Source organism: Medicago truncatula, chromosome 6 (genome assembly GCF_003473485.1).
Source record: "Medicago truncatula cultivar Jemalong A17 chromosome 6, MtrunA17r5.0-ANR, whole genome shotgun sequence".
In the NCBI taxonomy this organism is placed as follows: domain Eukaryota; kingdom Viridiplantae; phylum Streptophyta; class Magnoliopsida; order Fabales; family Fabaceae; genus Medicago; species Medicago truncatula.
In genome coordinates this window covers 34,243,778-34,269,370 of record NC_053047.1, presented here as the reverse complement: position 1 = coordinate 34,269,370, position 25,593 = coordinate 34,243,778, and the positions used below count along the sequence as shown (strand labels likewise).

Sequence of the window (25,593 nt, the reverse complement as noted above, 5' to 3'; positions counted from 1 at the left end):
CACACATGGATGGTGTAGAACTTCCAAATCCAGTGAATGCCGATATAGTCAAGAAATACTTTGCCTAAAAATATGAAAAGAACAGCGTGGTAGGTCGAAAACCCGAAAGGGCGGCCTAGGCAAAAATGCGCTTCCCGGTGGATCGAAAACCCGAAAGGGCGGTCCAGGCAAAATAAGGGACAAAAAACAAATATGAAAAGCTCGCTGAGATTGTATACAACTCAGGCAAGAATGAGCGTCTCGATGAGCCGAAAACCCGGAAGGGCGGTTCATGCAAAAATGAGATTGAAACAAGAGGCAAGTAACTATATCTGGCCAACCACCGTCCCCCTTGGGGCATCTGCAGCTGTTAATGACCGTCTTCATCAAAAGCTTCTGCACTTGTGGATTCAAAGTTTCTAAGAAATGTAGTGATTACTGTGTTCAATGTACCACCAACCAATAAAATTACCATTTTCCAAGCTTTGTGAATCCGTGGAGTCACGCCTTTGGCTGACCACCACTCTTATACATCAATTTGAGCTTGTGCTTTTGTTTGAAATTCTATTTTCTTCTACTTTCAAAGCTATATACAAAACATTTTCTTTCTATTTTGATAATGACAATGCTTGAAACAAACATTTTTGAAGATTGAAAACTTTTTGTCTATTTTGAAAAACAAACCTGAGCAACAGGGTACAATCAAATGAAACATGCATGAGCGAGGGTATGTGAATGTCTATTTCAATATATGCTACAAGCAGGTTCTCCTCCAGGATAGTCTGTGGTCAATGGCAAGAATGAAAAAACAGAATGAAAATGCATGAAAATAAATAGGCTCGCTAAGTCGAAAACCCGGAAGGGCGGCTTAGGCAAAAATGAGCACCCCGCTGGATTGACGACCCGAAAGGGCAGTTCAGGCAAAAAAGGGGCATTAAAAAGAATTTATTTCCCCGGTGGATCGAAAACCCGAAAGGGCGATCCAGGCAAAAATGGGATAAAAAAATGATGAATGAAAGTTGAGAAAATAACATGCAAAAAGCATTGACCACAGATGCAATGTCTACAACGTACCCAGCACTGAAATGCCCAGCACAACGGCGTTTTCCCCAGTAAAGTCTTCCAAGATTCTATCTCCAGCAAGTTGCATACCTGCCCACCCTCAGCCTAGGTCCCGAAACGTCTCCCAACGACGTCATCTCCAAAGAGGATTTCCAAGAATGTGTCATATAGCACGAGCCACTACGTGCCCAATACTCTAATGTCTTGTCTTCCCCGTGAAGTCGTGCCTACAAACTGCCAACAGTCATACATTACAAGCATTCATACATGCATAATCATGCATATTACGTGCCCATGCATTTAATGAAACTGTTATATCATCCATGCATATCACATTTCCAACGTCAACATCAGTCTCAATTCAATACTCATGTCAGGTTCTCTGTCAAAACCTTGTGAGCCAATAATATCAGTCAATTTCTAACTTTCAATTCAAATCGACGTCAAGTCAATCTCAATCTATATTTTGTCAGAACAAACCAATCCCCAGTGAATATGTTTCTGTTTGGTCAGGTGGCTAGTTCAAGTCCAAGAACAGCTTGTACCTATCAATTTGCTCATGTTATCGGTCGAGTGCCCAGCTCAATCCAAAAGCAGCTCGTACCTGTCAATATGTTTCCGTTTGGTCAAGTGGCTAGCTCGATCCAAGAGCAGCTTGTACCTGTCTATCTGTTTCTGCCCGGTGGAGTAACCAGTTCGCATCCAAGAACAAGCTCGCACCTGTCTATTTGCCTTGCTTTCAGTCGAGTAACTAGTTCGAATCCCTAAGAACAACTCGTACCTGCCAATTTTACATGTTTTCAGTCGAGTCACCAGTTCGAATCCATAAGAACAACTCGCACTTTCCAACATCCCCAAGTGAGTTACCAGTTCGAATCCATAAGAACAACTCGTGTTTGTCCAGTAACCTCTATCCCCTGTGAAGTGACCAGTTCGAATCCATAAGAACAACTCGCAGTTGTCTGTTTGTTTCATCCCCGGTCAAGTGGCTAGTTTGAATCCAAGAACAGCTTGTACCTGTCCAACTTGTTTCTAGTTTCCCGTTACTCTGCTATTCACTATCTTTGTCAATGTCTACCAATCCCGCAATGGATACGACATATTTTGTTAATTCCAATCCCCATGAGGTCTTGCATTCATAATCCAGATGATGCATGGCATGCATATTATTTGAAAATGGGTAGGCGTATTTTTACGTCCAAACACAGTGCAAATGCTAATATTTAAGTATCTTCGTCCTGTCAAGCCAAAGACTCCGTCTCTTGACTCTCCAGACAAAGAAACTTAAATAGGGGCAGCTGTTATACCCTGTTTTTGGACCTAAAAATACTGGGCCCAATTTCATTTCAAACTTTGTCAATCATCAAATTTCAACTGCACAGTTCAAATTGTCCCTGCTTCGCAGTATTTTCAATCACAATTTTACCTATGTTTTTCTTGCATAAAACCTTTCAAAATGTCTCTACTTGTCTTGTAAGTCATTCAAAAATGTCTCTGAATCATTGCATTGCTTTCTTCTACAGTTTATTTCAAAATTTGCAAAAAGTCGTACAGAAGGGTATTTTGGTCATTTCCTGCAGTGGGACCCATTTTCATCCTTGCGACTGTCTCTGAGTCTTTTCAGATTGATTTTAACATTTCATCAGTAAATCTTGTTAAATTCATTTCAAACTTGCATCTGAGTCAGTGTCAAGTCTGTTTGAGTCAGTTTAGGTCATTTTTAGCCCTAGGGGCATTTTGGTCATTTCACACAAAATTTTGGCATAGAGAGGTTACTTTGAAGTACCTCATTTAGGCCATTGGTTCGTTTTAGTCCGTTTTGTCAATTTTACTTTTGTTTCGCTTTACGTTTGGTCAAATTGCGTTTTTTATTCAATTTTATTTCAATTACATTTTGGTCCCTCAATTGAGGTTCCAAAATTGCATTTTTGTCCAAAAAGTTTTTTAATTTCATTTCAGTCCTTACTTTTATTTTTTCAGTCCAGTCCCTATTTCTTTCAAAATTGCAAACAGGTCCTTCAAGTCAAAAATTACAGGGCAGCGCCTTTTTTTTTTTCCAATGCCACATGTCAGCTTTCTAATGGTCCAATCACTCACACATGTCAGCTATAAATACTATTCACAGTGCCACATAGATCAGATCCACTCATTACAATACACATCACCAAAAACAAATTCCCATTTTCTCTCTCTTTTCTGTTAGATCAAAAACAGAAATTTCTCAAGAACAAAAAAGAACCCTAACCGAAATTCATCATCAATTCTCAGAGATTCGTGTACGAATCTTCATCATCGAATCGATTCCACCGCAATACAAGGTGCGAATTCCTCACCGGAAGTGAAGAACTCAAGCACCGATCACGGTGGGAGAAGAAGAAGGAACCGAATCTGCAAGGAAGAAGAAGAAACCGAAAAACAGCAAGCAAAAACAGCAAGCAAAAGAGCAAGCAAACGTGAGCAAGCAAGCGCGAGCGAGCAAACACGCAAGCAAGCACACGAAGCACAGCAGCAGAACGCGAAACAACAGAAACACAAACACGAAGCAACAACGCCAGGCCAAGAGTCATCGCAATCGTGAGGTAACCGCCGTCGTTCTCCCTCTTTTCCTTTCCGTTTTCTTAAGTTTTTTTGTCAAGATTCAAACTCAGATCTACTCCGATTCAAGCTTTTTTCGAAAAAATCTAAGTTCGGATTCGAGAAGTATATAAAAAAGGATATCTAAAAATGTAAAAATTTCTCGAATCGGAGCAGTTTGATTTTCCGGCACGGTGGCGCCGCCGCCATCCGCCGCGCCGGAACGGAGGAGTTAGCCGGAGAAGATGACCGGAATCTTAGAGAGAAGTGAGAGCTTCTCTCACTAGAGGGGAGAAGAGAGAGAAGGAAAAGAAAGAAATGAAAAAAACCGGACTTGAAGCATATATATAGAGCTTTGAACCGGTCCGGTTTATTTTCGGTTTTTTCCTTTCTTTCTCAGCCTCTAGATCAATCCAACGTCTCCTGTGCAATCTGAGTTTTGTGTATTGGGCTTTGGTTTGGGCTTAGGTTTTTACGTTTTTTTGTTATTTTCCTGCTATCTGCACCATATGTCTTTGCTATCTGCACCTGTTGCTTGCTCACTTTTTTTACAAAAAAATTCCTAAAAAAATCCTAGATTGTTTCTTGATATATTTTTGGTATTTCTATGGTGTTTTTGCATAAAAAAAATGGTAAAATGGCATGAATTAATTTCCATGTGTGTTTACATTTTTGGGTATTATTTTGGTTATGTTTTTGTTCTTGACACTTTGATGTGTGACATGAATAAATGATACCCAATCTTGTGATGAATATGCCTCTGGTCATGTGCTTTCTTGCTGGTTTTTGGATATGATTTTGTAAATTTCTTGTTTTGCAAGCAACAAGTGTGTGTTTTAAGGGATAAAGTGTCAAATTCCTCTATGAATTTGGTGTGATACTTTGCTTGCATGTGTCTCTATTAATTCCACATCATGGCTTGAAACTAAATCTCTTTCAAAATTGCCATGATGTGATGATTATGGGTCACAAGCACATTTAGGTATCATATCAAATTTTTTATAGGTTTTTACCACTTTATTACTTCTTTTTTTGCTATTCTTATACAATCTCTTTTTATTTATTTCTTACTATTTCATGCTTTATGATTACTAACCATTTCATCTCATGTGACATACATTTCATAGCATCCCACTATCTCTTCCACTTTCTTTAGCTTAGCATTTATTCTCTTTGCAAGTTTTAACTCATTTGGTGATGTAATTTGTTATCATTGGTTTGTAGCTTGGCAAAGGGGCCATAGAATGTATTTAGGCAATTTTTGTAATATGGACTATGGACACTATGACGCACCGACACGCACACACTCACCTTAGATGTATGCATAGGATTGTATGGTTAGATAAGCGTTTAGGTTTAAACACTTAGAGAAAATCCATCCTTTTTTTAAAAAAAAACAATTGAACTTCACTTCAAAAAATTTTCATAATAAATATGAAGTCAACACTTCATTTTTTTTTTCCTTTCTTTTTTCTTAAGAAAAATTCAATTCATCTTAATCATTTAGACTTTCTTTTTAATCACTAATCAAACCTCACTTTTTTGCTAAATCTAATGCTCATGAAGCCTCCCAATCTCCTTCTTCAAAACCATTTTCAAAACTTAAAATCAAACAATTAAAACAAAAAAACAAGTCTTTTTAGCAAGAACTACGCCGGTTTTGATCCCGTAAAACGGTACGTAGGCAATGAGTCAAAACTCATCCAAGCCGAAATAAAAATCAAATTCTACTTCTTCTCACCTCCATTCTTAACTAATCACACCTTCCTTTTTTACAAATAAGCAATAAAATTAAAGCGTAGAAATAAACTTAGGAAAGCGGTTCTTATGGAATACCATAATCGCTCCGGGTGCCTAACACCTTCCCGTAGCGAAAACGACCCCCGAATCCGAAAACTCAAGGGTTTTTCTCCTTTTACCCTTCCCAAGAAAAAAGAGGGATATCAACGGTCAAAAGGTTCAAGTCCAATTAATGGCTTGGCACCCAAAAACCATGATAACAGTTTCCATGAGATTCACCAAGCTTACCCAACAAATTGGTCATAGAATGCATATGCAGTGTTCAGATCCGGGCATAATCATGTCACGTTTTCCCAAATCGTGACAATGTTGGTGCGTACGACCCAAGGTACGACCAACCTTATCCTGAAAACGAGTCCAGCAAGTCGAAAATCTTGTCACATTTTCCCAAAATCGTGTCACGTTTTGCCTCCAGGACCAACCATGCATTCAACATCAGATATCGTGACACGGATGTCAAATCGTGTCATGATTCTTCGCTTTCTTAAATCACCAAATTTTGAGTCATCCATAACAATGTACATCCAAAGGTTCCAAGGACTTCACTTTCCATCACAAACCAAAAACCGACAGAAAATTCGAATATTTATAATAGCTTTTTAGACTAAAAAATTATTAATTCCTTTATTATTATGCTTTATCATTTCAATAATATAAAAAATTAGATAATTTATAACATAATTTTTAGCTTCATAAATTTTGTCAAAATAACATAATAACATTTATATATACGACGGTACAATTTCATGGTGTATGATCAATAAACTTGAAGGGAGTAAATGTTATATATCCAACACTTCCTTCTCCCTTTTCTATAGCTGTTGTGTGGACCAGTCACAATAATTGTACCACCACTTTTATTTTCATTGCCCTCGTATCTCGTTATTTATTAGACTTCTTATATTTTTTCATTTTTACTACTATAAATGCAATCTTTCTTTGTTACTTCATGAGAGTAAAATAACAGTATATATAAAATAAAAATAAATGAAGTTGTTTTGTGGACTCCAAAATCAGACAAAAATAGGAAATTTAAGAAGCAGAATAATAGTATAGTAATATTAGAAATGTTAGTATGCTACTTTCTTCATCATTTGTGTTATCTCCTTGTATAGTTTAGAACTCCAAATCTTTCTTTAGTTTAAATTATTTAAGTTACTATTGTGATTTAAGAGTTGTGCAATGTTGTGATTAATTCACACCGTGACAACCGCAATTCGTATCGCAACACTCGTAACGGCCGAAATTGTGAAATCCTATACTCGACCGCAACCGTTATTTAAAACCTTTATCTCCTAATTTTAAGTTAATATTATTGAACTTGTCAAAAAAAAAAAAGTTACTATTATTGAACTCATAATTTCGTCTATAGAATGTTCGTGTGATATGGTAAAATGTGTTCATGAAATTTGAGCGATATGCACTTTATACTTCACATAAAAGATAAAAAATGCATATGGGCTATTAATTTCTCCATATGTGAAATTATATGACATTGGGAGAGATAGTACAGTACATTTACAGGGTCATGATTTCTGTATACCTACTAATAGTACATTTAACTTTATCAACAAAATGCAGAGCAATATTCAAAAATTTATTCATTAACCATTAATACTGTGTTTAGGCTACTAACTATTTCACTCAAAAGATCGATTCAATCCACCATACCGACTTCTCTTAAATTTTTATAATACCTCATGAAGACTTTAACATAAATTGTCAAGTTTGTAAGCTTAAAGTGGATAAAATTTAAAATAAGATAGTCTACTTGTTGAACTTTGAGCAGTTGCAAACTCTGTGAACCTTCATTTCGACATTTTGAACCATTAGAACAGGGAGATAAATAACAAAATGTTGGTAAGGATTATGCATAACGAAAACCAAACTCGACACTGACACTGATTCGTCGATAGTGATTGAAATTTGAGAAAATAATATATTTGAAAGTAATAATATGCGTCCGTGTCGGGTTGGTGTTAGACACAAACACATGTCAGACACGCCATCAACCAGAAGTTTATGTGCTACAAAGCATCGTCCCCAGAATATTACATCGTGTCTTGTCGTTTAAAAAACTTTTACAGCTAGAAACAATTAATTTGTTTATAATAACGATATTGATGTACCTAGTCACAGTGTTCCTTTTCTTTTGTTTCAATAAGCACCAAGTTGTGCATGCCTGACACTAAAGCTAGATGGTGTTCCTTTTCTTTTGTTTCAGTAAGCACCAAGTTCTGCATGTCTGACACTAAAGCTAGATACTGTTGCTGCAAAATTTCTGTCTCTGTAAGTTCCACTTCCACAAATCTATGCTTTTTCTGCGCAGGATGAAATTGTGGTAATGAAGCATTGACATCTTCATCTAATTTTCGCTTTCTATTACGACTGCTGAATATCATATCCTCATCCGTGTTGCTTTTCTCCTTCAACACATGGATTCCAATTTGCGCACTGCTTAATTTTTTTATCTCTATTTCAGGAAGATTGAAATTCTCCAACTTAAGCTCGATATGGATCCATTCATTTTTTAAAAGTGCATTGTCCATTTCAGACGTGGGACTGAAATGTTCACTGGTTTCTTCCAAAGTCAGATCAAACAAAAATGTATGTTCTGACAGATTCATGTAAGAGGGACAAGACGATAAATAATCAGTAGAATAATCACCTCTACGGCCATTGATAAACAAATTGAATCTTGGAATCAGCTTAGATCCCGGAAGAAGAAGAATACAAATAATAGAAGGGATCTTTTTACGAAACCAGAAAGAAACTGTTTGTCCCCTGATTTGGTGCTCGAACCAATCTGGGATCCTCTCAGCCCCGGTTGGAAAATAATAACGAGTACATCCAGCCTCATGTAGTTTCTGTTAGTTTAGCATAAAATATATTACTACACTGAATTATATTAAAAACTATATATTGAATACTATTACAAGAAAAAACATCAAACCTGGCTCAATAACATTCTTCTACATGAGGATGTCAATGAATAACAGTTCACTGCATCCAAGTGTTCGAGATTCTGTGGAATCCCTCTAATTTCCTCAAGATATTGGCATTTATCCAAATAAAGATGCTTAAGAAGGTGACATTCACTAAGGCACTCGGGTAGAATTTTGAAATTGTTCTTTGATAAGTTTAGATATTTCACATTAACACACCACTTGAGAAGTATTGGAAGACAGTCATCTGAGAGATTGCTGTTATTGAGATCGAGCATTTGCACATTTGAAAACACTATGAAATCCAATTTATCATCGTGTCTTGGGAACCTGAGCATTTCACATCTGTTTATCACTAAATCACTAAGTTCACTGAGATTTTGAAATGGAAATGGAAATTCTTCTACGTCAAGACATTCAATTAACTGAATTTCTCTTATATTTGACATCTTGCATAGTAATTCTGGAAATTTCTTGAGACTCTTACACCAACTGAGTTGAAATTCCTTAAGAGAGGGAAGCCGTAAGGGTGGAAAACTTACGATCTTTCTGCAACCATATGCATCTAAGATTTCAAGTTTATTTAGGTATCCAACTGAATTGTGAATTGTAATTAAATTAGCACAATTTCGAAATGAGAACTTTTCTAAATTTGAGAGACCTGAGACATTGGGTATATGGGTTAAATATTCACAATCGTCCAATGTCATGAATTTCATATTATTGAACTCCTGCATAAAAAAGAAGTTAAAATTATAATTATAATTATAATTATAATATAATACTGAATTTATAAATATACACGATCGAAAAATGAACTTATTTCACTTGCCTTGTTTGAAATACAAGATGATAGAGACTTCGAAGGACATCCTTTCCATTTCAAAAATCTCAAACTACTTGGAAGATGTTTTGGACCTTTAGAAAAACGGCCATTTTCAATGATAAGAGTTTTGAGATTTGTCATCTTCCTGAAGGGCTTTCCATTCCAGTCTATTATGGTTTCCATCGAGGGACAATTCAGATATATCATTTCAATGTTACTGGTTCCCTTTTAACCAAAAAATATACGAATAAGCCACAATACAAATAATATGTATAGAAATATACATGTATTGAAGTGAAAAAAGAACCTAGTATAAGATGATCATATATAAGTCCATAAAGAGCGAAAATCATGGTTACAGCTAAAATAACAAATTGTTCATAGATATCAATCTTACGGTATCTTTCTGTAAAACATGAACTATGTCATTGTGACACCATAACCTACTACGTTCTCCGGGCTCTTTACTTGATTCTTGTCGGACGATTTCTTTACCCATGTCCTCTATCAAATCGTGTAATGCCACATCATCATTATATGACCGATGGCTTTGTGTATTAATCTCTATGAGAGATTTTTCAACCAACACTCCAACATGATGTTTTATGCAATGACCATAGTGAGCAAGAAGTGTCTCTTCGACCTCACTCAATCTACATCCTTTGAAAAAACAAGCTATATCTAAAAAGACACTTTGCTCCTCTTCCTCCAAATCATCATAGCTTACTTTAAGTATCTCTTGAATCTTTTTATTGGGAATCTTTTCATATCCATCTAATGTACTCTTCCATTTTTCGATGCTCTTTCCAAACAAGTTTGAAGCCACTACTTCTATAACTAAGGGAAGTCCTGAAGCATATGAAACTGCACGGCTTAAAATTTCTTCATAACCTGAAGGAACATTGTCTCTAAAAGCCATCCATCTCAACAATTCAAGTGCTTCTGTCCCATATAGCCCTTTTACGGCATATGTTATTTCTATCCCGTGACAGTTTAGCAAGTGTTTATCTCTAGTGGTAATGATGACTCTGCTTCCACAACCGAACCAATCAAGTCCTCCTGCCAAAGCCTCTAGCTGCTCCAGTTTGTCAACATCATCGAGAATCAAAAGAATCTTCTTTCTAGATAGTCTTTCCTTTATGATTGGAATTCCCTCACTAACATCTCCTAACTTAATATTCACTCTAACAGTTTTTGAAAGGAGCTCCTCCTGGAGATGTTTCAAATTATTATGAGCTGAATTCTCTCTGACATTGTGAAGAAAACATACACCTTCAAATTGATCAGCGACAAAATTATAAATTGCTTTGGCAAGTGTTGATTTACCCATGCCTCCAGTACCATAAAGTCCTACCATGAGAACCTCATCCTTAGATCCCTTATCAAGAAGCAATTTCACTTGTTGTACTCGAGACTCTAATCCAACAGGGTATTTGGCAACATGTAAAAAAACACGATTGATCTTGTCGGAGATGTCTTTGACTATATTCTCAATAAACTTGTATTCATATCTATTCATGTACAAGAGATAAGTTAGTACACAGACTACATTAATCACAATCACATACATGTTTTAACATATAAATAACTTATACTTGTTTAAATACATAAATAAAAAACATGCTTCCTTTCTAAGATTTAAAATGAGATTATTGGGGAAAAGAAGTTAAAGAAAAGAAAATATAAATTACAGGAAAAACAAGATTTAAGTAAAGTGGGGTACCCTTGACTACAATGGTAGCCAGACAAGTTGGCAGCTTTGGTCAGAGCCATCTTCCATTGCTCCAACCTCTGCATGTTTTCCTTGTTATTTTGGAACTTCTTTTCATGCTTAGTAAGATGCTCACCGTAACTTCCAGTCTGATGTCGTATGTGAGTAGGATCCACACCATAGAAAACAGGCAAAACCGAACAACCCTTTGTCTTATAGCAATGAATGATGTGGACAAGTTCGTCCAAACAAAATGAAGAAGATGCATAGTTGGCAGAAAATATGGGAATAAAAATCCTGGATTCTTCAATGGCCTTAACGAGTGATGGTGTGATTTCATCTCCTCTGAGAAGATCATTGTCATCAATGAAAGTATGGATTCCCTTATCAATAAGAGCCTTGTAGAGATTGCCGGTAAAACCGTGCCGGGTGTCAATGCCCCTAAAACTGAGGAACACTTGGTATTTAAACCCATAGGAAAATGAAGAGGATGAGGAAGGTGATTGTATAGCCATGAGAATTGAGAGAAAATGGATGAAAAAAGAGTTTGGGAATGCAGAATATGAATGAGTAAGTTTTTGTGGTCTGTGATGTAAAGTCTTTGGTAAGTAACTTTATAACAAGGAGAAAACTTATGAAAAAAATGATCTGTGAAACTTTGTGGCCACTTGTTATAGCCGTGTGGACCCAATCACATACTAAATATCATTGTACTTCCACCTATTCTTGCAAATTTCTTCAATGTGATAACTGTTCAATGTGACACTAAATAGTAGTGAACTATTATTTTTCTTTTTCTTTTTGCCTAATACTGCAATATAAGGCTTTCTATTTTGTTATTTGGAAACATGATTTCCGATACTGTATTTTGATATTTTATATCATCAAGAGTGATGTTGGTTCCGAGATGTGAGCACGACCACCTGAGAAGAGAAAAAAAAATGTTTAAAACTATGAAACAAATAAATATATATATATATATATATATATATATATATATATACACACACACACACATATATATTCTACAAGACATTTTACAAGTTTTATTTTTCAACTGTGTGATTTTTCACTTAGTAAGTTAATTAATCAGTGGTAAATAACATGAAATAAAAATAAATGCAAACCATGCTCTTCTAACATCTAATAAGACAGTTGCAAAAATTAATCTGTTATTCAATCACTACTTTTTCATTTTTTTTTTTATGTTAATTATTGGATGTACATATGGTTGAAAATTAAAAGTAAGTAAAAGAAGTTGTATGAAGACTAGTACGTAAGTGATAGTATTGAATATTTGTATTAAATCCCCATCCTTTTTTAGCATGAGGATAGATGAAGACTAGTTCTAGTGAATTATTTTGCTTTAAAAATGGATTTGCATGTCATTGGTAACCAACTATACATGTCTTCAAAATATGACCTCTTGAACTAAATGATTAATTAACCATGCACACACAATTATTAGTGTAAGTTGCAATATTGAATGCTTAATTATACAATTGTAACATAATTTGTTAGTTAACAAGATTAGGGTAGCATAGATCTGAAATATTATTTCTTTCATATATTTTCTCAAGTTTTGGCTACCAAAGTCAACACTTTAATTTTACTACCATGTCAAGTCCGAAACTTCCTTCTCATCTTCCATGTGGACACTTTCCTTTAAATTTTCTACATCTGTACCCATCAATGAAGGATGGATAGGTTGATGAAGACTATTAATACTTATCTAAACCAATGTGTGCCTTAAAAATTAATGTCAATGCCTTAAAAATCAAACTGACATTTTCAAGTGAGACCTTAGAAATGAATTGACAGCTGTGATATTTTGTTTAGACTTCAAAAGTCAAAAGTGGTTCTGATATATATTATGTGTGTCCAAACAAAATACTTAGACCATGTACAATGGGAAAAAAATTTCAATACTCTCAACACCTACTTTTTCAATTCTCAACACTCTATGTCATTTTCTCTCTCATAATTCAACACCCATTCAATTTTTACCTCTCCAATAGTTTTTTCATTCAACACCCTACCCCACCACCTTTTATTTCTTATTCTTATTTAATTTTATATTTTTGTTTTTATAATTAACTAAAATTATCGATTATAATTAAATTAAAATAATACAATCAACTATTTATTTTTTTGTTTTTTTTTTTGGAAAAACAAAATTTTGTAAAATAATTTATTTTTATTTTCTTAACTTAAAATGCGACACAAATAACTTAAAATGGAAGACAACAAACTAAGCATACAACACACAAGTAATTATTTAAGTATAACTTAAAATTGATTTGGGTTTTGAAGATGTTGGTTGGGAAATTGATTTGGCTGTTGATGATCGTAGAGATTTTGGTAGCTAAATGAGTAATCAGAAGAATTTTGGGTGTTGAATTGATTATTATTGGAATCCATTTTACTAAACAAAGACTAAAACTTCAAAAGAAATGCTAATAATAAGATTAAGAGAGTGAAAAATTTGATTTTTTTTCTGTGTCCAAATCAAATGATCCAAGTTTCTATTTGTAGAGAAAAAAAAAATCACGAATTTTGGTAAAAAAAAATTAATTTTTTTTTATTTGCTATGAAATAATTGAGTCCAAATTATTAAGAAAATAAAAATCCAAGCAGCCAATCGTAACAAGCCACGTGTCACTGCGGGCCAGGCTTTCAACATGTTGAACCTTTTCAACACCTCTCTCCCCTTCCCTCATATTCAATAGCCTCCTCCAATGGTCTCAACATGTTGAATATGGCATTCAACAAGCCATTGTAAATGGTCTTAGCTGTTCATACAAGTTTATACAGTAACTTGATATTTATACAATAACTAAATGTTAATTTTACATTGTACTATCTATATCTATATTATATTTTGGGAAATGTTAACTTGTGCTCCTGTGGCATAAATTAAGAAGCTAAATGTAAAACTTTTTTCTTGAAAATTGTACATTCAATGTCTTAAAAGTTTCAAAAGTTATATTTTCAATATGAAATTTATTTTTAATCCCCATCTTAAGCTATTTAACTTGTGCCCTAAAGGCACAAGTTAGCATGACCCTTATATTTTTCATTGTTAATTTTACAATTATTTTAAATGTTGGAAGAAGAAAGGTTGAGTTGAAGGCAGCATCAAACAGCTTAATAAACTAATGCATCAAAAACTTTGATATATTCATGTTAACTAAAGCAATAAAAGAGCTTAATTATTAGTAAGACCAATGTGGGAAATTTCTTTCCCATTTCCTATCTGAATGCCTTAAAAATAGGTCGAGCTGCCAAAGGTTTATGCCCAATGTAGCAACGCCATAGTACAACTGAGTTGCAAAGCATAACATTACTCACTCACATCTCATGTATGACAGTGCTTAATACACAATCAAATTTTTGCTTTAAAAATGGATTTGCGTGTCATTGGTAACCAACTATGTCTTCAAAATGATTAATTAACCGTTCACACACAATTATTAGTGTAGGTTATTATGTTTAATGCTTAATTAGCCATACAGAATTTATATATATTTCATCCCAAATATGATGACAAGCTCTGGCTAGCTCAACGTTAAGGAAAAATGACTTTGAATTTAAATTTTCAATTGAAGATGAGACAGAGAAGCTAATTGAAGTAACAATCACATTTCAAAGTCAGAAATATGCTATGTGTAAGCCAATGTGTGCCTTAAAAATCAATGTCAATGCCTTAAAATCAAAGTGACATTTCCAAGTGGGAACTTCAAAATTAATTGAGAGCGGATATTTTGTTGAAACCAAAACATGATGAACGCACAACTTGACATTAAATTATAGGAATAATATCGGGAACAAATTGTGACGAAAGAAAATTTACTGGTTGAAATGCTGCAAGGACAAACAATACATTTTGTTTGTGCCCAAACGATACTCTGTGACCACCAAAAGAACAGTATTCATCCATTTCCTACTCTTATTTCCTATTTGCAATGGTCTCCATAGCTGACAAAGAGTGCCATGGATGTCACTCATACAACACGAGAGACAACAATACATTTTGTTTGTGCCAGGGATATTGAAGCTGAAGGTCGGGTGATGTGATGTTTCTGCCAATGCGTCATTGAGCGGAACTGCGAACATTTGACTGAGATCAAAAGTTTGAGGGATCACATCAAGGAATGTCCATAGGGAATCCTCACAATCGAGCCGGTTATGAAGTCTATCTTGTAAGAGTCCCAAACCAAACACATTTTTTTTGGCAATGATGTGAACCATAATCTCTGCACTGCCTTCAATAATTCATCCTTGAAATCATTGGAAAAACGCAAATATCACAGATCTTCATAACATCCTTTCACCGAGAATCTGTTGCACTCTCTGGCAACCATTTATCAACATCCAATACAGGTTTCTGCAGCTGTAAATTTGCCACTATTCTCTGCAAAGTAATGTACAGTTCAGGAAATAGAAACTGATTGGTTGGTACCCTTCCATAATTCATTCGAAAGTAAAGTGGTTTCACCATTTCCTATCTCACTACTAACAAGAGTTGCTAACCAGTTTCGTTCAATGTCAAATATGTGCCAAGGTTTTTGAAGTTGATCATCTGAATATTAATTTACAGCTTCTAATATTTTCTGTGATTATATATTGTAATAACTTAAAATATGGAAAGTATGGGTAGTGGATTTTGGTCTTTGGTCTTTGGTTTTTAGTTCATTCGGTGAAAGTGGATTTTGGCCTCTTAGGAGGTTCATTCGGTGAAAGTTTTTTTCTCGGTGAAAGTGTTACTTACCATTTTTTATTTTTTTTTGAAAGAGTGTTACGTACCATATATTATGAGATGTTGCCTTATAATTATATTTAAAAAGCTATTACAATATAATATTTACAAAAAACAAATTTAGGAGAATATTCAAAGTCTAGTTGTAATTAATAATCAAACACTTTATTTGAGAAATGGAAGTTCACATCATACATACATACATTTGCTGTTGTCAGAGTTCTTATTTACTCTTTCTATAAGGATTCCAATTTGTGTACTGAAATTGAAATTCTCAAAAATCTGCAACCAGTATAACTAAGCTCAAAGCATAGCATTACTCACTGCCCTTTCGAACAACCAACAGATTCTGTGGTGCGAGAAATCTCTAGACATATCGCATGACAATGCACATAGACAGGTGACTACAGATGGTTTCCTGACAATGTACAGACAAAGAACAAGTTAATTCGTAGTTTTGGTTAAAGAAAACTTGCCTGAATTTGAAACATAACTACCTTATGTTTATTTCAACAAGAGAGGATCCACTTTTGAAATTGTCAAACAAACCACTATGCAAAAACCAAAAATTTCTCACACGTTTTGGTCAAAATGAGAAATGAAATTCATTTTAAAATATTTTTAAGTCATATGAATAAAGGAAATGTTAATTCACGAGATACATTAAAGAGAAACGGAGTACCAGTTTGTAAGACTTCACAAAGATAAGGAAGAAAAAATATAAGGAGTAGAAGATAAACTGAGTTATGAAAGGAAATTCTCCACTTCCATTTGCAAATTCGAAACAAAATTTGATTGGAAAAAGGCTTCTGTATACCATCAATTTCATACATATAAACGTTTCCACGACAGCATAGACTGTTTCACTGTGATATAAGATGAAGTTTGTATCTAATTTGACCTGTTTGACAAAAGATGCGCAATTTTTTATAACGGTTTACATCCTCCCTAAGAAATGACAAGTCATGCGTATTTATAAAAATAATACTATGGAATAGAAATCAATCTCTTCTTCAAAAGATCTTTCATAAAGATTATGATTAAAAGCATTTATGGTTTCAAAGTATAAGGATCTTACTTGTAACAACATTCATTTAGGATGCGTCCCAATTTATGAAATTTGCCAAGCTCACTACACGTTTCTGGACTGAAGGGATGCAGCTGGATGCCCTGAGAGATGGTTGCTGCTATAGAGAAGATTGATATTAATTAACCATTAATACTGTGTTTAGGCTATTAATACTGTGACAAAACATCCTCTCCCTATATAGCGCACCGACACAAATATGGACACCAGATTCGACACCGGCGGTAATTTAAGAAAATAACATATTTGAATGTAATCACATGATGTACCTTGACCAAGGAAACTAGCCATGATGTTCCTTTTGTTTTGTTTCAGTGAGGACCAAATCCCGCATGTCTGACACTAAAGCTACTAGATTATGCTGCTGCAAAATTTCTGTCTTTGAAACTCCCACTTCCACCAATCTTTGCTTTTTTAGAGGAGGCACAAATTGTGATAATAAAGTATTGCTGTAAATGAAAAGATATTCATCAAGTTTTCTCTTTCTACTATAAGGATTAGTGAATCTCACTTCCCCCTCCTTGTTGCTTTTCTCCACCTCCGTGTCACTCCAATCATACCCATTCCACGACACGTGGATTCCCATCTGTACACCACTGCTTAATATGATCATCTCTTTCTCACCCTCCTCCGTGTCACTCCAATCATCCTCCTCCATGTCACTCCAATAATATAACTTCCAAATAAGCTCCACATGGTTCCATTCATTATTTTTAAATGCTCCGTACAGTTCAGACTTATTTGCAAAACTCTCGTAAATATTCTCATCCAATTTCATATCAAACAAAATTGAATGTCCCGGCGAGATATCTTTAGGATATAATAAACACTCCATAGTAGTAATTTCCTTGTCATTGAGAAACACATTGAATTTTTCAATTTCCACAGATTCCGGAATAACAATGATACATGTTATAGAAGGGATATTTTTACGAAACCAAAAAGAAATTGTGTCTCCCCTAACGATTTGGTGTTCGAACCAATCTGGAATCCCCTCTATTCCGTTTGGCATAAGAATCTCCTCAATGCATCCAGCCTTGTGTAGTTTCTGTTAGTTTATACAACATAATAATAATTACACTACCAATTATATACATGAAATACCATATATTGCAAGATAAAACAACAACGAACCTGACTCAATAACATTCTTCTACTTGAGGAACTCAATGATTCACATCTCAATGCAGAAAGCCATTTAAGATTTGGTGGAATCCCCCTAATTTCCTCAAGAGAGGTACAGCCGTCCACGATAATTTCAACAAGATGGTGACATTCACTAAGGAACTCGGGAAGAATTTTGAAATTGTTCTTTGCTAAGACTAGATTTTTCAGATTAACACACCATTTGAGAATTATTAGGAGACTTTCATCAAAGAGGTTGCAATTTTCGAGAACAAGATGATCCACATTTGAAAACACTACAGAATAAATTTTATCATTAGGTTTTGGGAACCTAAACATTCCAAATATGTGTAAACTACGAAGTTCACTGAGATTATGAAATGAAGATGGCAATTCTCCTATTGAAGTTCTAGACAAAAAAATATGTTTTATATTTCTCATTTTGCATAATAATTCTGGAAAATTCTTTAGACTCTCACAACCACTGAGTTCCAATTGCTTAAGAGATGTCAACCCTAAGGGTGGAAAACGCTTGAGCTTGCTGCAACAACCTGCATCTAAGCTTTCAAGTTTATTTAGGTGCCCAATTGAGTCGTCAATTGTAATTAAATTCTTACAAAACATAAATGAGAACTTTTCTAAATTTTGAAGATCTGAGACATCAGGTATATGAGTTAAATATTCACAACAGTTCAATGTCAAGACTTTCATATTCTGGAACTTCTGCATAAACACAAGGAACAAACAAATAAATAAATTAAAAATCAAACACTATACTCTCATAGTGATTTGTTTTTGTTGACGGAAACAAAATCATTGTGAATTTATAAATATATACAATTAGAAAATGAAGTTATATAACTTGCCTTGCTTAAAATACTAGATGATAGAGACTCTGATAAACATCCTTTCCATTTCAATACTCTCAAACTGCTTGGAAGATATTTAAGACCTTTAGAAAAATGACCATTTTCAATGATAAGTGTTTTGAGTTTTGTCATCTTCTTGAAGGCCTTTCCTTTCTGGTCTATTACGGATTCCATGGAGTGGAAATTCATATATATCATTTCAATTTTACTAGTTCCCTTTCAACAAAAAAAAAAATTAATCAATCATAAAAAAATATTTACATGTATGAGATGGTCATATATATTTATCCAAATTGAGCAAAGTCGTATTAAAACTAAATAACAAATTGATCATAGATATTAATCTTACTCACAGTGTTTTCTTTTAAAACATGAACTATTTCATCTTGACACCATAACCTACTTTGTTCTCCAGGCTCTTTACGTGATTCTTGTCGGACTACTTCCTTACCCATGTCCTTTATCAAGTCATGTAATCTCAGATAACCATGATTTTGGTAAATGAGAGATTTTTCAGCCAACACTCCAAGATGATGTGTTATGCAATGGCCATAATGATAACGAAGTATATCTTCAAACTCCTCCCATCTACATCCTTTGAAGCAACAAGCAATGTCTAGAAAGACACTCTGCTGCTCTTCCTCCAAAGCATCATAGCTTACTTTAAGTATCTCGTGGATCTTTTTATTGGGAATCTTTTCATATCCATCTAATGTACCCTTCCATTCTTCTATGCTCTTTCCATATAAGTTGGAACCCACTATTTCTAAAACTAAGGGAAGGCCTGAAGCATATGAAACTGCACGGTTTAAAACGTCTTCATAACTTGGCGGTACTTTGTTATTCTTAAACGCCATCCACCTCAACAATTCAAGAGCTTCTGTCCCATATAGCCCTCTTACTGCATATGTTCTTTCTATCCCATGACAGGTTAGTAAGTGTTTATCTCGGGTGGTGATGATGACTCTGCTTCCAGGACCGAACCAATCAAGTCCTCCAGCCAAAGCCTCTAGCTGATCCAGTTGGTTAACATCATCGAGAATCAAAAGAATCTTCTTTCTACATAGCCTTTCCTTAATGATTGGAATTCCCTCACAAATATGTCCAAACTTAATGTTCACTTTAACTGTTTTTGAAAGGAGCTCCTTCTGGAGATGTTTCAAGTTATTATGAGCTGAATTCTCTCTGACATTATGAAGAAAGCATACACCTTCAAATTGATCAGCAACAAAATTATAAATCGCTTTGGCAAGTGTTGATTTACCCAAACCTCCAGTACCATAAAGTCCTACCATATGGACCCCTTCATCAGATTCTTTATCAAGAAGCAATTTCACTTGTTCTAATCGGGACTCTAATCCAACAGGGTATTTGGCTACATGTAAAATGACACGATTGATCTTGTTGGAGATGTCTTCGACTATCTTCCCAATAAACTTGTATTCATATCTATTCATGTCCCACAAGATAAGTTAGTACATGCACCAACATCACAAATACATTGATGTACCGAGAATATATTATACAGTTCTAACTCTTTTGACATATAAATAATTTATACTTGTTTAAAAACATTAATAAAAATATGTGTTTCCTATTTAAGCTTTAAGATGAGATTTTGTGGAAAAAAAATTAAATAAAGAAAATATAAAAAGGAAAAACAAGGTTTAAGTAAAGTGGGGTACCCAGGACTATAATGGTATCCGGACAAGTTAGCAGCTTGGGTCAGAGCCAACTTCCATTGATGCAATCGTTCCTTGTTTTTCTTGTTATTTTGGAAACTCTCTTCGTGCTTAGTGAGATGTTCACCATAACTCCCACTTTGATGCCGTATCTGAGTAGGATCCACGCCATAGAAAACGGGCAAAACGAGACGACCCTTTGTCTTGTAGCAATGAATGATGTGGACAAGTTCGTCCAAACAAAATTTAGAAGAGGCATAGTTGATAGAAAACACAGGAATAAAAATCCTAGATTCTTCAATGGCCTTGATGAGTGATGGTGTGATTTCATCTCCTCTCTTAAGATCACAATCATCAATGAAGGTGTGAATTCCCTTGTCAGTAAGAGCCTTGTAGAGATGTCCAGTAAAACCGTCACGAGTGTCACTGCCCCTGAAGTTGAGGAAGACCTGGTAGGTGAATCCGTAGGAAATTAAAGAGGAAGAGGAATAGGAAGGAGATTGCATAGCCATGAGAATTGAAAGGAAATTAATGGAAGATAGGAGGATATTGTTTAAGAATACAGAATATGGATGAGTTGGTGTATGTTATTGTTGGCCTCTGTAATATAACACTAAATAGAACTTTCTTACCATTTTCTCCTCCGCGTGGCTTGTGTCCAGTCTGTTAAAATATAACTAAATAACAAGCCAATTTTAACAACTCTCGCACTGAACATAAAAATGATAATTCAAACTTTTGACAAATGTGAAATTTGATAGAATTTCTTCCTTTATACGTGTGGACCAATCAGTCACACATTAATTAATATGATAATTGTATCACTCTCAAAGTGTAGCGACAGGAAGTAGATATGCCGGGGGATAACGTTGAATGATTATTTTATTTACCATGAAATTTCCTTTTACTGTGGACAACATCAATTTTGAAGGTGTGATGAATTAAGGCCTGTTCAATTTAATGATTCAGATCAAAAGTAAATATAAATAAATTGAAGAGTAGATCAAAAGTAAATGGTAGTTAATCATAAACTGTTTTTTTTTTTTTTCATAGGATCCCTTCCACCAAAAGTATTTCTATTTTAATCGCGCCGGATACTAAATATGGACACCTGTTATAGTCAGAATTCAAATATTGTTTCACTTTGTTGTGATAACCAAACTCCTTCCTCTAGATCCAACCTCAGTTAAAAGGGTGAGTTAGTTACTATCCAATGTGTGAGAAATTTGTGCCCCATCAAAAGTACGGGTCTTCTCTTGGATTATTAACTATAATAATAATACATTATGGTATTTCAATGTAGAGGTGTTCACGGTGAGGTTTAGTTTGGTTTTGAGGTTAAAAGTCATCCGAACCGTAAGGTAAAAAAATATGCGGTTTGGTTTGGTTCGATTTGGGGTCCCTTAACTATTTCTTGGGTATTGCAGTCACAAGATACATTGATGGTCTATTTTTATCTCAGAAAAAGTATGCAGAAGAGATCATTGAAAGTGTTGGCATGTCCTCGTGTAAGCCGTGTCCTACCCTAGTCGACACAAAACCGAAGCTTAGCACCAAAAGTACCACCCCATATGAGGACCCATCTCTCTATCGCAGCCTTGCTGGAGCTCTACAATATCTCACATTTACTAGGTCTGACATTTCCTATGCAGTACAATAGATTTGTTTATTTATGCATAATCCGATAGATGATCACATGCAAGCTCTCAGGCGCATCCTGCGCTATGTTCAAGGAACTCGTCAGTATGGACTGCATCTTTATCCCTCATCCACTACATCCTTGATATCCTACGCAGATTCTGATTTGGGCGGATGTCTAGATACCAGGAGATCTACTTCTCGTTATTGTGTATTTCTTTGTGACAATCTACTCTCGTGGTCTTCCAAATGCCGCCAACCCACATTATCTGAGATTTGGTGGTTGCATACCAGTGTTACTTATTATGTGTAATAATAGCCTCATCGAGTCCTTTAAAAATTGGTATAAATTCTAATATATTTATGGGTCAAAAATTTAAATTCTTTGACTTTTGAGTTATGTCGTTCAAGTGGCTTTACTCATTTCCATATCTAAAATAGGGTTAATAGGTCTTTTCCCCTTGTAATATAGGTCACTTTTGGTTTTCCCCTGTAAAAATTTTATGTAAGATTTCATCTTTGTAAATTTTTTTTGTTTTAGAATACCCCCTAGGCATGCTGACTGTGCATTTTTGCTGATGTGGATTGTTGGGTCACCTTTTTTTGATGACATGGCACACTGACTGTATAATTTTTTTTCGATTTTTTTTTTAAATATGATATTCTGGAAAAAAAAATTTGAAAATTTCAATATATATATATTAATCTTTTCCACAATTTTTTTATATATTTCCAGATTTTTTTTATAATTTTTTTCATTATTTTTTTAATCATTACTAATTTTTCCATTTTTTTAAAAATTTTATTTATTTTGTAAATTTTTTTCGTTTTTAAAAATTTTTTAAGAAATTTTTTTATTTTTATTTAAAAAAAAAATCACAAATGCCACGTGTACTTATTAAAATAATGATACAGTCAGCGCGTCACGTCATCAGAAAAAGGTGACGCATCATGCCACATCATATAAAAGGCACAGTCAGCATGCCTATGGGGGTATTCTAAAACAAAAAGAAATTACAAGGATGAAATCTGACAAAAAAAAATTTACAGAGGGAAAACCAAAAGTGACCTATATTACAGGGGTAAAGGTCTATTAACCCTCTAAACTAATGTGCTTTGAACAAACGAAATGAACCTAATGAGCCGAACCAACCTGTTCGTCAACTTTAAACGAGCCGAACTTGAGGTGAAAAAAAAAGTTCGTGTCAAACTCGAAACGAGGTTCGAACCGAGCCAATTCTTAACGAGTCGAGCACAGACAGGTTCGACTCGACTCATTTCCAGCCCTAATTATCTCGTTCTAGTGCTGAAGCCGAATACTGAGGTGTTGCCAATGTCGTATCTGAGTCTTGTTGGTTACGCAACCTACTTTTGGAGTTACATTGTCCTATATACAAGGCTACCATGGTCTACTGTGACAATGTTAGTGCGATATATTTATCTGGGAACCCTTTTCAACATCAACGCACTAAACACATCGAGATGGATATTCACTTCGTTCATGAAAAAGTGGCTCGTGGACAAGTATGTGTTCTACATGTCCCCTCACGATATCAAATTGTCGATATTTTCGCGAAAGGTCTTCCCCTAGTACTATTTCAAGATTTTAGAGACAGTCTCAGCATACGCGAGCCTCCCGCTTCGACTGCGGGGGTGTGATAGAATATGTATAATTTTAGAAAATAGTGATGTGAATTAGTTGTAAAAGCACACCAATAAAACTTGATGCGTGGAGCAAATTAATACCAAGTAATGAAATCAAGCGGATAGAAAATAATTCAAACAAAAGTAAACAGTAAGAGATAGAAGGAAGAAGGAGAACACAAGAATTTGTTTACCCAGTTCGGTGTAAAGATGACCTGGTCTGGGGGAGAGCAGCTCTCCGTTCAACTATAATGATATGAGTTTCTTTACAAAGAGATATTGAGTTACAAGAATTAGTCTTCCAACCTAATTCTACCCAAGTCCCAGCATCTTCCTGTGACCAAGAGACTCAATCCTAATAGTGATTTGTTCGAGGTGAATCAAAACAATCCCAACCCTAGTGTTGTGGGCAAGAGAAATTCTCTATAAACCCTAGTTTGTATGTTGGCTTCTAAACCTTGTTTTCTATTCTGTTTCTCATCTGATACAAGACTTATATTTATAGTGGAAAGTAACCCTTAAAATATGGAATAAATCTTCCCTGAAAATACGTTTCTGTTATTTCCTTCAACGTACCATCGTGCCACGTTACGATTCCATCGTTGCACGAAGTTTCCAGTGACTGCTTCAGAATCTTGTTTCAACAATCGTTGCACGTTCCTTCTCCATCGTGGCACGTTTCTCCAGATTCCTGATTTTAAGTTAACTCTCACACATTCAAATACAAGCACTTCAAATATTGTGTCGATTCTACAAGCTATACCTATTCTCGTAAATACATGCAAATAAAAACAGAAAATTCAAACAATATTTTAGACTTGCAAAATCACCATCCATAGGATCTTATATCAAGTCTCATCTGATGAGAACAACAACAATATATTAAGTACTATACTTGCAACATTCACTACTTATAAAAGGATATCCACTTTGCAAAAGGATCTCATATTACTACTTAAAAAAAGTAGTGAAGGATATCCACTTTGGAAAGAGTGTAGATGCATAGGAACAAAGATCACAATATCTAGTATTAATAATAGCAACAATCATAATAGGAACAAAAACAGAACAACTCTGTCTTTTCAGCAAAAAGAACATTTGTTTTCCAGAACAACACAACAGTTTTCATACTCCCTCTAAACTTGTCGTCATTCTTTTTGTCTCTTTTAGTTTCAATCACAATATCTCATCACTTCCAACAATATGCATTATTTAAGTTTCATGAAATTCATTTTATTTGTTGTTTCCTTTTGTGTATGCCTATTGCATCCAACTACTAATTAACAACTTGATTAAAAGGTTTCAATAGCGACTGTACGTAGTATTTTGCCATTAAAAGAACAAATCTTTAGTCTTTGTGCTTCTGCTAGAAGAAGTTTGATATACAATCCTTAGATATGTGTCATCTGGTACTATCACGAGATAGAAATGATTGACATTGTTAACGAAACTACATGTGTATCCATTTATAAAAAGATTGCCTACGAATTTAAAATCTATACTATTGGAGTCCTTGTTATGCATCCATTTATTTATAGAATTAATAAAGAGCTTAACCCCAAGTAACATATGTTATGCTGTAAAAATTGTGAATAACATGAACAGGTTGTGAATAAAGCAAATTTACTGCCTAACCCAAAGAATCAGATCATGGTAATTACAGTAATCCTCCGACTAAAAGTGCGTAAATGGACGTTATGGATCAAAATTCTGAAATTTGGCAAGTAAATATGAAAACGAAAAAACATTCACCGAATAAATTTGAAAAAAGAGAAACGTTAACATACACAAGTAAATATGAATTGCATCAACAGATGACGACATAAAGTTACATATAGGGGAATCCCTGTGACAGCTTGATCAGCTCTATGCAGTGATAGACAATCCGATCC

General features: G+C 34.7%; 2 protein-coding genes across 3 annotated transcripts; both read right to left on the bottom strand.

The window, feature by feature from the left end:
* Nucleotides 1-7,324: 7,324 nt before the first annotated feature.
* On the bottom strand, nt 7,325-11,654 carry LOC11417271 (disease resistance protein RUN1). The gene is made up of 5 exons (XM_003619906.3): nt 10,910-11,654; nt 9,584-10,697; nt 9,193-9,411; nt 8,369-9,091; nt 7,325-8,282 (listed from the first exon to the last, which is right to left on the bottom strand). The coding sequence occupies exons 1-5, from the start codon at nt 11,410-11,412 to the stop codon at nt 7,545-7,547; spliced, it is 3,297 nt and encodes a 1,098-aa protein (XP_003619954.1). The 5' UTR covers nt 11,413-11,654; the 3' UTR covers nt 7,325-7,544.
* A 4,106-nt stretch (nt 11,655-15,760) lies between these two features.
* Nucleotides 15,761-21,058, bottom strand: LOC25496651 (disease resistance protein RPV1). Of its 2 annotated transcripts, none has more exons than XM_024786052.2 (7): nt 20,423-21,058; nt 19,091-20,186; nt 18,735-18,953; nt 17,878-18,591; nt 17,013-17,791; nt 16,735-16,843; nt 15,761-16,074 (listed from the first exon to the last, which is right to left on the bottom strand). In XM_024786052.2, the coding sequence occupies exons 1-5, from the start codon at nt 20,929-20,931 to the stop codon at nt 17,027-17,029; spliced, it is 3,303 nt and encodes a 1,100-aa protein (XP_024641820.1). In that variant the 5' UTR covers nt 20,932-21,058; the 3' UTR covers nt 15,761-16,074; nt 16,735-16,843; nt 17,013-17,026. The 2 variants fall into 2 exon arrangements, with proteins under 2 accessions (XP_024641820.1, XP_024641819.1); XM_024786051.2 differs by having other exon boundaries at nt 16,735-16,840; nt 20,423-21,056.
* Between the last annotated feature and the right edge of the window lie 4,535 nt (nt 21,059-25,593).